Genomic DNA, 14,562 nt, shown 5'->3' on the forward strand with positions numbered 1-14,562 from the left:
ATCGATTTGTGACTGGTGTCCATTCTAGGTGACTTAGGAGGGACCGAGTTTATAGGAGGGCCTCCCTGGGTCAGCTCCAGCAATCTGGCCCCTCGAGGGCAGGATGCCCCGCTGGGCCCCTGGGGTTGCAGTTCCCATGGTCCTTCCTGCTGCACCTCACTCCTTCCCAGACCTGGGGCCACCGTACCATCTCTCGCACGCCGTACTCCTTCTCCACCTTGACTTTCAGTTTCTTGAAGCACTCCTCCATCCGGTCATGGAAGGGACGCAGGTTTTCTGACACTCGCTTCTCATGGATCTTGATCCCAGCTCCCAGGAAGGGGATCTGGAAAGGAAGGCGGTAAATGACTATCTAGAGCCTGGGCAGTTGGGCCCCAGCCCACGAGGTCACGTCTGCCTGCTGAGAATTGGTCAAGGGTTCCAGGTCCTCAGACACCTGCAAACAGCCCCTGGCCATGGGAAACCAGGAGAGCTGCAACCTTGGGATTTCCTTTAAAGGGAAAGAGATCTCCATCTGCCTGACCTCACGGCGGATGGATCATCCTAGCCCACAGAGGCCATGTGGTCTGGAAGGCGATCTACGGAGGGAGAGACCAGAGAGGAGGGGTCTCTGTGCTCCGACCTAAAGTCGTTGAAAGTGCAGCAGTGAATGCATGCAGGCCAGCTGGGAGGGGCGAGCTGGGAGAGGGGCGTGGCCACGGCCTCACCTCGCAGCACTGCGCTGTGGTTGGGCCTCCTGTGGTGACTGAGGATGGATACAGGTGTGTTGATATCAAAGTGAACCAACCAACAGGGAATTTCAGAAAGGCGACATTAAAACCTTGGGAATATGACGGAGAACAGATGGGAGGGAGGTAAAGTCTTGTCCACCAAAGGGTTCAATGGATGTTGTCTAAACAGTAGTGATGTCAAAGGAGAGCTACTGGGTTACTGCCAGGAGGAGAGGCTGAGAATGGGTCCCGTAGCCTCAGGGGAACATCACAGGGTGCAAAGGATAAAGTGTCTACAAAGGTTTATTTGTGGGAAAAAATTTCACACTTCGGTGACGGTAAAGACATTTCTGCCTTCTGCTCTTGGAGTTCTTGCCAAAATGGCAAGGTGAAGAAGAAGCAGAAATCTGCGGTGAACTTGGACACATCTGAGAACCTGCCCGCGGTATGTGCAGGTGGGAGGTGGATGGAGGATGGTGACTGACCTTCCAGAGCAGAGGAGGGAGTTGGTGACGAGACCAATCTGCCTCTAGGAAGCAAGCGGGGGCTCAGGGGTTGCAGGCCACAGGTGCCACAGAAGAGCAGGAGTGGGTAGGCCAGAAGCAGGGGTGGGTTGAAACTCTGAACAAGAAGCCATTAGATCACCAGGTGTCCCCTGCTACACCTGTGATCAAGGAGAATAGCTTCTCATTTCTCCAAGAAGCAGCAGCTTATCCTCCGGAATAATTAGAATATGAAGCTTGGGGCTGAGGGATAACAGGCCCAGCAGAGAGCAGGGTGAGGAGCCAGACTGAAATTAAAGGTGCAAAGGGAAGTCTGTGTGTAGATTCTGAGACCTTCACTTCCCAAGTCCCAAACTGCCAGCAGTGTAGCAGCTGGGATTATCTTCCCGCACAGCAGCTTGAAGGATCTGTCTCTGGAGGAAGGAAGGGGTCCCCTGTGGATACAGACATCTGTGGATCACTCAGCCACAGAGTGATAGCTTCCAGTTGGCCAGGCCCTGCACAGGTACACGGATCCCATTCAGCTTCTTAATTATGAAGAGCTGGCCAGGGACCACCAGACACTGGAGGAAATTCTCCTACAGGAAAGACAAAGATCAGGACTAACAGACAAGAAAGAAAGTCAATGAGAAGGAACAAAGAAATGAATGAATAAAATTGGAAGAAATAGTGGAAAGGACCTAAGAAAATATTTTTAGATTTTTGAATTAATATGTAAACATAAAAGATCTTTCATCCACGAAGATAAAGATTTTATGTGAAATAATGATTGATGATGGAAGTACTACATATAAAATGCATTGATATACACTTAACATTGTTAATGGAGGTTGTTTATAGCTTTAGTATTATATATGAGAAAAGACAGAAGACTTGGGACTCGAGACTGCAGGCACAAAAAAACCTTCGCTTAACTCAAGCCTGTCCCTGGTTGTCAAAGAAAGGACCCATCCATATCCTTCATCCCAGGACTATGACTGCCAATACTACAACCTCGTCCATAGCAGAGCTTTCCCCCATGACTCGAGAGCCGTTCCTTTCAGACCCTGCAGTTCCAAAGCCACAAGTTCCAGTACCACCTGTGCTCAAGACCTAGGGAAGGTCTTCCCCAAGTTCTATACCTCCAGAAGGGTGGATACTAGCACCGCAAGCCCAAACATTATTTGCACATATCTTGGAACCCAGACACTTTGGGACCATAGTGCTGGTTGCAAAATCCCTGGAAGCCCTAGGATCTGGAGAAGGTATCATCTGGGTCTCATGGTTAAACAAAAGCATCTAATAGTACTATAGGCTCCAGAATCAACTGCAGTTGCCCCCCGCCCAAGACCTAGGGAAGGTTCTCTTTGTGTTCCAAAACCTTAAGTCCATGGTTATTGGTGCCACAAACCCCAACAAATACACGAAAGAGAGAAGAGAATCAAATTTTATAGCATGACAGAAAACCACAAAATCACAAAAATAATACAAAGATGGAAAGGAAAAAGAAATGATGTAAAATAAGCAGAATACACTTAACAACAGGAGGAAGTTTCTACCTATCAACAATAATTTTCAATGTCAATGGATTAATTTCACCAATCAAAATGCTTATACTGGCTACCTTGGTTTAATAATAATAATAAATAAAAAAGACCTGGGAAAATTCAAGATGGCAAAACAGAGGAAGGCTGCATCCCTAGCTTCTCCATGGCTTGAGATTCAAGGAGCTTAGGAGGAGCCATCAGGAAGCAGCTATGGGGCAAGGACCTACCATGTGGCAGAATGTGAATGTAACCGGAACACAGAAGATTGTGCTGGGGGATTCAAATTGGAAAAGCAAAGAGGAGCCCAACTAAATTCTCCTTTGAGTCTGGTGACTCCTTTGAGTCATGTGACAGACAGAAGCAGATCAGAAATCTGAACAGGCAGGTGTGAATACATCCAGGGACTAAGCCTGGGAAGGTGTGCTTGTGGGCAGAAGAGTGTGTTCAGGATGGGCTCCCCTGCCCTATAAGCAGAATTCTTGGGACACTCCTGAGATCCAGACTCCTGTTAGAGAAGATTCATCTAGTCTGTCCAAAGCACACACACACAACGAAGCCAACAAAGCTTAGGTGGACTGGAGCTCCACCCACCAGAAGGCCACTAGTGCACCTCGGCAGCAGCCCCACCCTGGGGGTGCAGCAGTCTGGTCTGTGCATGCAAAACTGACAGTTTTCCCAAGCCATCCAACCTCAGGCTGATGAAAAGTGAAGCTGGAACTTATTTCAAATAACTTCCATCTTAGGTCATTCCAACCAGAAGCTCAGAGAGCATCACCAAAGGAGGAAGGGGCTAACAACCCCCAGCCCTTGCTTGCTCATCCTCAGTACATAGCTCAAGAAAAAATGGAAAGAAAGAGGCACAGACAGTGATGGTCCACTCTGGTCAACTATTCTGATCACCCCAGGGGAGATGACACCTTCATTACTCATTAATTATTTTTCTTTCACTCTATATGTGTTTATTTGTGAACCCTGGCATTTGTTTTTGATTTGTATGAGAGAGGGAGAGGGGGAGAGAGAGAGAGAGAGAGGGGAATTGTTCTTATTATGATGATGGGTTCAGGGACATATATACATATTTCTTTTTTCTCATTGTCAGCATTTTATATGTAGTTATTTTTCCTTGTCTTTTGAGGGTTAGGATTTTTTGGTTTCTATATTTTGGCTTTGTTTTGTATGGTTTTCATTTGTTTCTTTCTTCTCCTTCCAATAGGCAAAATCTACTGTTCTTTCTTCCTCTCTCCCTTTACTTTGTTTCACCTCTTTCCTATAACCATCTCCAGCTACATCTCTTCTGCATTCTCTCTGCTCACTTTTTGAAATTGCAAACTCTTTTCTACCTTCATGTCACATTTTCTCTTAACTCTGTTTTTACAGTCTTTTAAAACTAATTGGTTTACAAAACTCCTGCCCTCCCTATTAATGCTGATTCAGTTATTACTGCTGTGGATGACGTAGTTGACACCTGCTATTTGCTTTAAAGTCAGATGTAGTTCATTTTATTGGTTTTACTATTCACAATTGCTGACCCCACCATTTTTGGTTTCTGTGTGTGTGTGTGTGTGTGTGTGTGTGTGTGTGTGTGTGTAAGTGTGTGGTAATTAGTGTTGTAGATGTCATAGTGAGAACTGGGTATTTATCTTAATGCTGTATGTTGTTTACATTGGTTGTTCCTATTGTTTGGCTCTATTGTGTGAGGTGCTGGGAACATATGGGGACACTACAAGTTCACAGGGTAGAGACTCTGCTACGACTGAATGAAATGCATCCAAAAGACAGAGCACTTCACTCCATACACAAATTAATGACACAATTTTCAGCTACACTTTAAAACAATTGAGAAAAAAAACCTCCAAATTAATGACCAGGCCCCAAGTAGAAATGGATAGGGGTGGCCCCCCAGGTCCCATCAACTGTTTTTGCTATAGCAAAAACAGAATCAACACAATGGCTGTGGATGCTACATCCACAAGAGGGCCTCAATCTAGATCACTGGGACAGTTTGACAAGTAAAGACTATGCCCTAAAAAGGTTCACCTCCTGATAGATGCATAAAACCCACACAGGAATACAGAAATATGAAGAAACAAGGTAATGTGACACCTTCTGAAGTTCACAATTTACCAGCAACTATCCTAAAGATATTGAAATGAATGGAATATTAGATAAAGAATTCAAAAGAATCATCATAAAAAAGATCAATGAATTCCAAGAGAACACAAAAAAACAACTAAATGAATTAGGGACATCAGTACAGGATATGAATGAGAAATTCAATAAGAAGATAGAAATACTGAAAAAGAACCAAACAGAAATCTCAGAAATGAAAGACATAATAATAATAATAAATCAAATAAATCAAATAATAAATCAAATAAAACATCCAACTGAAAGTCCCTATTATTAGAGTAGACTATGCTGAAAACAATCTCAGAGCTGGAAGGCAAAGTGGCAAGCATGAACATTCAGATAGCATTAAAAAACAAAACAAAACAAAACAAAAAAAACACCATGATCGGAATACACAAGAACTCTGGAACAACATTATAAGACAAGACTTAAGAATCACTGGAATCGATGAGGGTTGTGAGGTGCAGACTAATGGAATGGATAACCTCTTTAGGGAAATAATAACAGAAAATGTTCCAAACCTTCAGAATGAGGTGGACATCCAGATATAGGAGGCATACAGAACTGCAAATAGAAAAGATCTAAAAAGATCTTTTCCCCAACATGTTATAATTAAAATGCCAAACACACAGAAAGTATAGAATTTTAAAAGCCACAAGAGAAAAATGTCAGGTCATATTTAGAGGCAAGCCTATCAAAACCACTTCCAATTTCTTAGCACAAACTCTAAAAGCCAGAAGGCCTTGGAATGATGTGTTCCAAGTCCTGAAAGAAAATAACTGTTAAAAAAGACTGCTATTTCCAGCAAAGCTATCCTTCAAATTTGATGAAGAAATAAAAACTGTCCAAGATGAGCAGAAACTTAAAGAATTCATGACTACATAACTTTCTTAAAGAAATACTGCACATCAAACTAAAAAGCTCTTCACAGCATAGCAAATAATGAAGAACATGAAGAGAGAGCCTATGGAGTGGGAGAAAATCTTTACCATGTGCACCTCAGATAGATTAATCTCCAGGATATTAAAAGAGCTCAAAAAACTTAACACTAAAAAACCGAATAACCTACTCAATAAATGGGCAAATGAACTGAACAGGCACTTCATAGAAGAAATATGTATGGTCAACAAAATATATGAAAAAATGATCAACATCTCTAGCAATCCGATACATGCAAATTCAAACTACATTGAGACTCCATCTCACTCCAGTCAGAATGGCAATTATCAAGAATACAAGTAACAATAAATGTTGGTGAGGATGTGGGGAGAAAGGTTCATTCATATATTGCTAGAGGGACTGTACATTGGTGCAATAACTCTGGAAAGCAATAAGAACATTCCTAATAAAACTTGGAATGGAACTATCATCTGACTCAGTTATCCCACTCGTTGGTATATGTGTAAAGGACATAAAATCAGCACAGTGCAGTGACATATCCACATCAATGTTTATAGCAGCTCAATTCACAATAGCAAAGCTATGGAACCAATCTACGTGCCCTTCAACAGATGAATGGATAAAGAAAATGTGGTATATATACACAATGGAATATTACTCAGCCATAAAGAAGAATGAATATATGGCATTTGCCAATAAATGGATGGAACTGCAGATTACTATGCTAAGTGAAATAAACCAGTTCCCCAAAACTAAAGGCTGAATGTTCTCTCTGTTATGTGGATGCTAACACACAATAAGGGAAGGGGGAGGGAAGAATATAAATTCACTGAATTAAACAAAGAGGACTGAAGTTAAGGGAGGGGGATGGGATTAGGAAATACAGTAGAATAATCTGGACATAACTTTCCTATATTCACATATGAATACATGACCAGTGAAACTCCATATCATGTACAACCACAAGAATGGGATCCTAATTAGAATAAGTTACACTCCATGTATGTTGTCAAAATACACTCTATTGTCATGTATACCTTAAAAGAATATTTAAAAAAAATTCTGCACACAGAAGAAATTTAAAAAATCAACCAGATCCCACAAATAAACAAATCTCATTTGAAGTATAATTAAGTAGATGGGAAACAGAACCAAATTAAACTTTATAAATAAATAAAAATGAAGGTAAATGGTCTCAACTCTCTAATTAAAAGATAAACTGGCAGAATGAATTAAAAAACCAGACCCAAGAATACTGTGTTTGCAAGAGATGCTCCTTACAGACAAAGACAGTGACAGGCTGAGAGTGAAAGGATGGAAACTGATAGACCATGTGAATGGAAACCAAAAACAAGGAGGAGTAGTTACTTTAATATCTGTGAAGGCAGATTTCAAAAGAGATAAAGGTCATGTCATTCCTTTAAAGGGAGCAATCCAGTAAGAAGACATAGCAATAATAAATATTTATGCCCAAACATGGTATAACTAATTACATAAAAGAGACACTACTCAAATTGAAGCCTCAGATAGATCCTAGTACAATAATACTGGGTAATTTAAACACACCCCTTTCATCATTAGATAGTTCATCTAGATATAACTCAGTAGAGACTCTTTGGATCTGAAAAATATTATAAATCAATCAAATTGACTTAACAGACATCTATAGAATATTTCATTCAACAACAGTTGAATATATTTTCTTCTCAATGGCTCATGGAGCCTTCTCCAAAACAGATCATATTTTAGGCTACAAAGCCTAGGCTTAGCAAATGCAAAAAACATTGATATAATTCCTTGCATCTTATATCACAATGGAACGAATTTAGTAATTAACATGAAACAACCCTACAGAAACTATATAACACATGGAGATTGAACAATACACTTTTGAATGTGACGAGTGGGTGATAGAAGAAATCAAGGGAGAAATTAAAAATTCTTAGATTCAAATGAGAATAGTGATACAACACACCAGAACCTCTGAGACACCACAAAGGCAGTTCTAAGAGGCAAGTTTATAGCTATGAGTGCCAACACAAGAAAATCAGGAAGATTCCAAATAAGCAACCTAATGATGCATCTCAAGGCCCTTGGGAAAAAAATTCCAAAACCAGTAGAAGAAAGAAAATAATAAGATCAGAGCTGAAATTGATAATATTTAGAATAAAAATTATAAAGGATCAGTGAAACAGAGTTGTTTCTTTGAAAAAATAAACAAGATAGATAAGTCCTTAGCCAAACTAACCAAAAGAAAAAGAGAAGATCCAAGTTAATAAAATTAGAGATGAAAAAGAAAAAATCACCACAGATATCACAGAAATCTAGTAGATCATTTGGGACTAGTTTGAAAACTTATACTCCAATGAACTGGAAAAACCCAGAAGAAAAGGATACCTTTCTAGACAAATACAATGTGGCAAAACTGAATCAAGAGGAAATAGAAAATCTATACAGACCAATATCTAGCAATGAGATAGAAGCAGTAATAAAAAATCTGCCAACAAAGAAAAGCTCAGAACCAGATGGATTCTCAGCATAATTCTACCAGACCTTTAAAGAAGAACTAATGTAAGTACTCCTCAAATTATTCCATGAAAAGAAAAGGGATATAATTCTTCCAAATTTATTCTATGAAGCCAGTATCACATTCATACCCAAACCAGATGAGGACATGTCAAGGAAAGAAAACTATAGGCCAATATCCCTGATGAACTTAGATGCAGAAGTGCTTCATAAAATATTAGCAAATCATATTCAAAATATTAAGAAGATTGTATACCCCAACCAAATTGGTTTTATTCCAGAGATGCAAGGATGGTTTAACATATGCAAAACAATAACTGTAATTCATCACACAAATAGAATTAAGGACAAAAATCACTTAGTCATCTCAACAGATGCAGAGAAGGCCTTTGACAAAATTCAGCACCCACTCATGATAAAAGCACTGAAGAAATAGGGATATAAGAAACCTACCTCAACATTATTAAGCCTATATATAAAAAACTGAAAGTCAACTTCATACTAAATGGGGTAAAACTGAAAGCATGCCCTTTAAAATCTGGAACAAGAGAAGGATGTCTACTTTCACCACTCCTATTTAATATACTGCTAGAAATTCAAGCCAGAGCAATTAGGCAAGAGAAGGAAATAAGTGGACCAAAAAAAAAAAAAAAAAAAAAAAAAAAGGAAGAAGTCAAATTATCACTTTTTTGCAGAAGACATGATTCCTTACCTAAATGATCCAAAAACTCCACCAAAATACTGCTAGTACTAATAAACAAATTTGTAAAAGTAGCAGGTTACAAAATCAACATATAAATATCAATAGCTTTTCTGTATACTGACAATGAACCTGATGAGAAAGAAATCAAGAAAACAATTCCATTCGCAATAACAAACAAATAACATCAAAAACAGGAATAAATCCAACAAAGGGAGGTCAAAGACCTCTACAATGACAACTACAGAACATTAAAAAAAGAAACTGAAGAAGACCTCAGAAGATGGGAAGACCTCAGAAGATGGGAAGACGTCCCATATTCATGGATAGGCAGAAATAATATTGTTAAAATGACTGTAATAAATCTACATCATGTATAACCATAGAAATGAAAAGTTGTACCCCATTTGTGTAAAATGAATCAAAATGCAGTCTGTAAAAATTAAAAAATTGGCTGTCCTACCAAAATGATATACAGACCAATATAATCTTCAATGCCATTTTTCACAGAACCAGAAAAAATAGTCCCAAAATTCATTTGAAGAATAAAAGGCCCAGAATAGCAAAAGCAATTCTAAGTCAAAAAAGTAATGCTGAAGGTGTCACAATACCTGATTTCAAATTATACTATAGAGCTATATTAACAAAAACTGCATGGTACGCTCACATAAAAACAGACACATAACAAAAGTCACAGAATAGAAGACACGGAGAGAAGCCCACACATCTGTAGTCATCTGATCCTTGACAAAAGTGCCAAAGAAATGGAGAAAAGACAGCCTCCTTAACAAATGGGACTAGAGAAACTGATTATCTATATGTGGAAGAATGAAACTAGACCCTTATCTCTCACCTTGCACAAAAATCAACCCCAAATGGATTAGACCAGAAACTATGCAATTCCTAGAAGAAAACATGGGGTCAACACTGCAGCATATAAGCCCAGGCAATGACTCTCAACAGGATACCTAAAGTTCTGGAAATAATGCTAATAGTAAACAACTGGGATGACATGAAATTAAAAAGCTTCTGTACAGCAAGGAAATGGTTGGGAATGTGAAGAGAGAACCTACAGAATGGGAGAAAATCTTTGCTAATTACTCTTCTAACAGAGGATTAAAATATAAAGAACATAAAAAATTTACACCAAAAAATTAAATATCTTGACTAATAAATGGACAAATGGATTAAAGAAAAAAAGAAGTACTTCTCAAAAGAAGAAATACAAATGGCCAAAAAATATATGAAAAAAATGTTCAACATCTTTAGCAATTAGGGAAATGCAAATCAAAGCTCCAGAGATTTCATCTCACATTAGTCAGGACAGCATTCATCAAGAGTCCTTTATATAAAATGGCACAGCATGTACATATAGCCTAGGTAGCAAGTCCTCCAGTACACTTTAAATCATTGCCAGGTTACATATAATACATAATGCAGTACAAATGTTATGTAAATATTTGTTGTAATATGTATTGTTTAGGGAATAATGACAAGGAGAAAATCTGTACTTGTTTAGTTCAGTCACAGTTTTCTCCCCCCAAATATTTCCAACCCACGATTGGTTGAATCCACAGATGTGAAACCCACAGACCCAGGAGGTCTGACTGTATATTAATGAATTAAATTTGATTGTCATTTAGCTAGCTAAATGAAAAAAAGAATACAAAAAATAAATGCTGGAGAGGACGTGGAGAAAAAGGAATGCTTTTACACTATTGGTGAGATTGCTTAGTACAACCATTATAGAAATCAGTAAGGAGGTTCTTCAAAAGACTAGTCATAGAACATATGACCCAGCTATACCATTCCTTGGCATTTATCCCAAGGAATTAAAGTTATCATACTTCAGTGACACATGTGTACCTATTTATGAAGCAGCACATTCATAATAGCCAAACTATGAAACCAGTCTATGTGTCCATTAGTGGATGAATAAAGAAAGAAAATGTGGTATATATACACATGGAGTTTTATTTAGTCATAAAGAAAAATGAAATTATGGCATTTTAGAGACCATTATATTAAGTGAAATAAGTCAAACTTGGAAGGTCAAGGGACATGTTTTCTCTCCTATGTAGAAACTAGTAAAAGGAAAGGTGGGGCTGAATCTCATGGAAATCAAAGAGCCATCAGTAGAGGAAAAGGACCAAGGGGTGGGAGGTGGGTGGGGGAGTGCTGAGGAGTGATATTAGCCAAATTATATTGTTATGTGTGTACATCTATGAATATGTAACAAGATCCATCATTGTGTACAACTATAATGAACCAATAAAAACTTTTTAAAGAAAAAAAAAGGACCCAACTATATGCTATCTACAAGAAACTCAATTCACTAGTAAAGAAAAGCATTAACTAAAAATGAAGTGTTAGAAAAAGATATCACATAAATGGATATCAAAAGTCAACAGAAGGTATACTCATAAGAAATAAGGCTTTAAATTAAAAAAATTATAAAATGACATGCATAAGGTCATCACACATTAACAAAAGTATCAGTTTATCAGGAAGATATAAGAATTATAAACATGTATGAACCCAACACAGTACCCTGAAATATGTAAAACAAATATTAGATCTAAAGACCAATGGGTAACTTAAATTAAAAGAAAAAATTTAAAAATTTTCTAGAAACATACAAATGATAACATGACATACCCAAATCTGAGATAAAGCCAAGGCAGTCCTGAGGGGGAAGTTTATAGCAATGCATACATACATCGAAAAATAGAACTCAAGCAACCTATTGATGCATCACAAAAACTGAGAAAAACAAGAACAAATAAGACTCAGAAGGGTAGGAATAAAAATCAGAGTATACATAAAATTAAAACTAAAAGAGAGTACAGAAGATCAATGAAACAAAGAATTGTTTTTGAAAGAATAAATAAAATTGACAAATCTTTAGCTAGACTGATCAAGAAAAAAGACCAAAATGAAATCAAAGACGAAAAACAGGACATTACAACTGATAGAACAATAATGCAAATGATAAGAAACTACTGTGACTAATCGCATGCTAAAAAAACGGAAAACCTAGAAGGAATTGGATAACTTCATAAACACTTAAACCTACCAAATTTAAGAAGACATAGATAATTTTAATAGGCTAATATTGAGTAATCAGATTGAAATAGAAATTAAAAATCTCCCATCTAAGCTGACATGATGAAGATTTGGGCCTACTTTGTCTTCTATTAGGCATAAGGTCTCTAGTCTTATTCCTAGGTCCTTGTTCCATGTTGAGTTTTGTGCAGGGTGAGAGAGTGGGGTTTAATTTCCTTCTGCTACATATGGATTTCCAGTTTTCCCAGTACCATTTGTTAAAAAAGCTAACTTTTCTCCACTGTATGTTTTTGGTGCTTTGGTCTACTATGAGACAACTGGATTTATGTGGAATTGGCTCTGTGTCTTTTATTCTGTACCATTGGTCTACATGTCTATTTTGGTGCCAATATCATGCTGTTTTTGTTACTATAGCTCTGTAGTATAGTTTAAAGTCTGGTATTGCAATGCTTCCTGCTTCACTCTTCTTGCTAAGGATTGCTTTGGCTATTCTGGGTCTCTTATTTTTCCAAATGAATTTCATGATTGCTTTTTATATTCTATGTAGAATGACATTGGAATTTTAATAGGAATTTTATAAAATCTGTATAGCACTTTTGGTAGTATGGCCATTTTGACAATATTAATTCTGCCTATCCAAGAACATGGGAGGTCTTTCCATCTTCTAAGGTCTTTTTCAATTTCTTTCTTTAGTTTCTGTAGTTTTTATTGTAGAGGCCTTTCACCTCTTTCATTAGACTGATTCCCAAGTATTTTATTTTATTTTTTAAGGTTATTGTGAATGGGGTAGTTTTCTTAAGTAGGCCCAAATCTTCATCATGTTGGCTTAGGACCTGATTTCCTTAAGACTCCTAAAAAAACAAAAAATAAAATCAAGACTCAATCAATGGAATGAATTCCAACTAAAAAGCTTCTTCTCAGCAAAGGAAACAATAATGTGAAGAGAGAGCCTAGAGAATGGGAGAAATCTTTACCACCTGCACCTCAGAGAGAGCATTAATCCCCAGGATAAATAAAAAACCAAAAAACTTAATACCAAAAGTAATCCAATCAATAAATGAGCTAAGGAACATCACAGACACTTTGCAGAAGAAGATATACAATGGGTCAGAAAATATATGAAAAAACATTCAACATCTTTATTAATTAGAGAAATGCAAATTAAAACTACTCTAAGATTTCATCTCACTCCAGTCAGAATGGCTATTATCAAGAATACAAGCAATAATAAGTGTTGGCAAGGATGTGGGGGAAAAGGTACACTCATATATTATTGGTGGGACTGCAAATTGGTGCAACCATTCTGGAAAGCAGTGTGGAGAGTCCTCAGAAAACTTGGAATGGAACCACCATTTGACTCATCTATCCCACTCCTTGGTTTATACCCAAAGGTCTTAAAATCAGCATACTACAGTGATGTAGTCACATCAATGTTTATAGCAGCTCTATTCATAATAGCTAATACAGAACCAATCTAGGTGCCCTTCAACAGATGAATGAATAAAGAAAATGTGGTATATATACACTTGGAATATTACTCAGCCTTAAAGAATGAAATTATGGCATTTGCAGGTAAATGGATGGAGTTGGAGAATATCATGCTAAGCGAAATAAACCAATCCCCAAAAACCAAAGGCCAAATGTTTTCTCTGATAAATGGATGCCGATCCATAATAGGGGGGTGCTAGGGAAGAAAGGATGAACTTTGGATTGGGCACAGGGGGGTGAGGGGTTTGGATTGGGGTTGAAAGGATGGTGAAATGAGATGGACATTATCACCCTATGTACGTGTATGATTGCAAAAATGGTGTGCCTCTGTATTGTGTACAGCCAAAGAAATGAGAAGTTGTGCTCCATTTGTGTACAATGAGTTGGAATGCATTCTGCTCTCATGTATAACTAACTAGGACAAATAAAAACAAATCTCCCATCTAAAAAAAGTCGAGTATCTGATGGCTTTGCTACTGAAATCTATAAAACATTAAAAGAACTAATTCTAACTCATCATAAAGTCTTCCAAAAAAACTGAAATGGAAGAACCTTTTTCAAACCCTTTTTATGAGACCAACATTACCCTGATACCAAAACCAGACAAGGACACACAGACAAAAAGAAAACTACAGACTTATATCCTTGATAAACACAGATGCAAAAGTTCTTAGTAAAATACCAATCAATCAGCTCAACAGCATATCAAAAAGATCATACCCCACGATTGAGGGGGATCAATCCCAGGGATGCAGGATTTTTCCACAGATGCAAATGAATAAACAGGATGCAGTGTGTCAACAGGATGAGGGCCACAGGATCGTTTCAATAGATGCAGAAAAGGCCCTCAGTGAGCTCAATATAGTCAAGATAAAGTCTCCCGATCAACTGAGTACAGAGGGAACATGACTCAAAACACTAAAGTCTGGGTATTAATAACCCACAGCTAATGTCACACTGACTTGGGAAAAGCTGAAAGCGTTTCCTCTAAAGTCAGAACAAAAGCGCAGACT

General features: G+C 37.8%; 1 protein-coding gene across 1 annotated transcript in view; it reads right to left on the reverse strand.

Moving 5' to 3' along the window:
- Positions 1-14,562, reverse strand: part of DOCK2 (dedicator of cytokinesis 2) — a 407,460-nt gene that overhangs the window by 7,146 nt on the left and 385,752 nt on the right. Inside the window, exon 47 of the mRNA XM_079145391.1 lies at positions 188-325. Within this exon, the coding sequence (XP_079001517.1) occupies positions 188-325 (138 nt within the window). The remainder of the gene's footprint in view (positions 1-187; positions 326-14,562) is intronic.

The sequence above is a fragment of the Sciurus vulgaris genome (assembly GCF_902686455.1).
Source record: "Sciurus vulgaris genome assembly, chromosome: 6".
Taxonomy (NCBI): domain Eukaryota; kingdom Metazoa; phylum Chordata; class Mammalia; order Rodentia; family Sciuridae; genus Sciurus; species Sciurus vulgaris.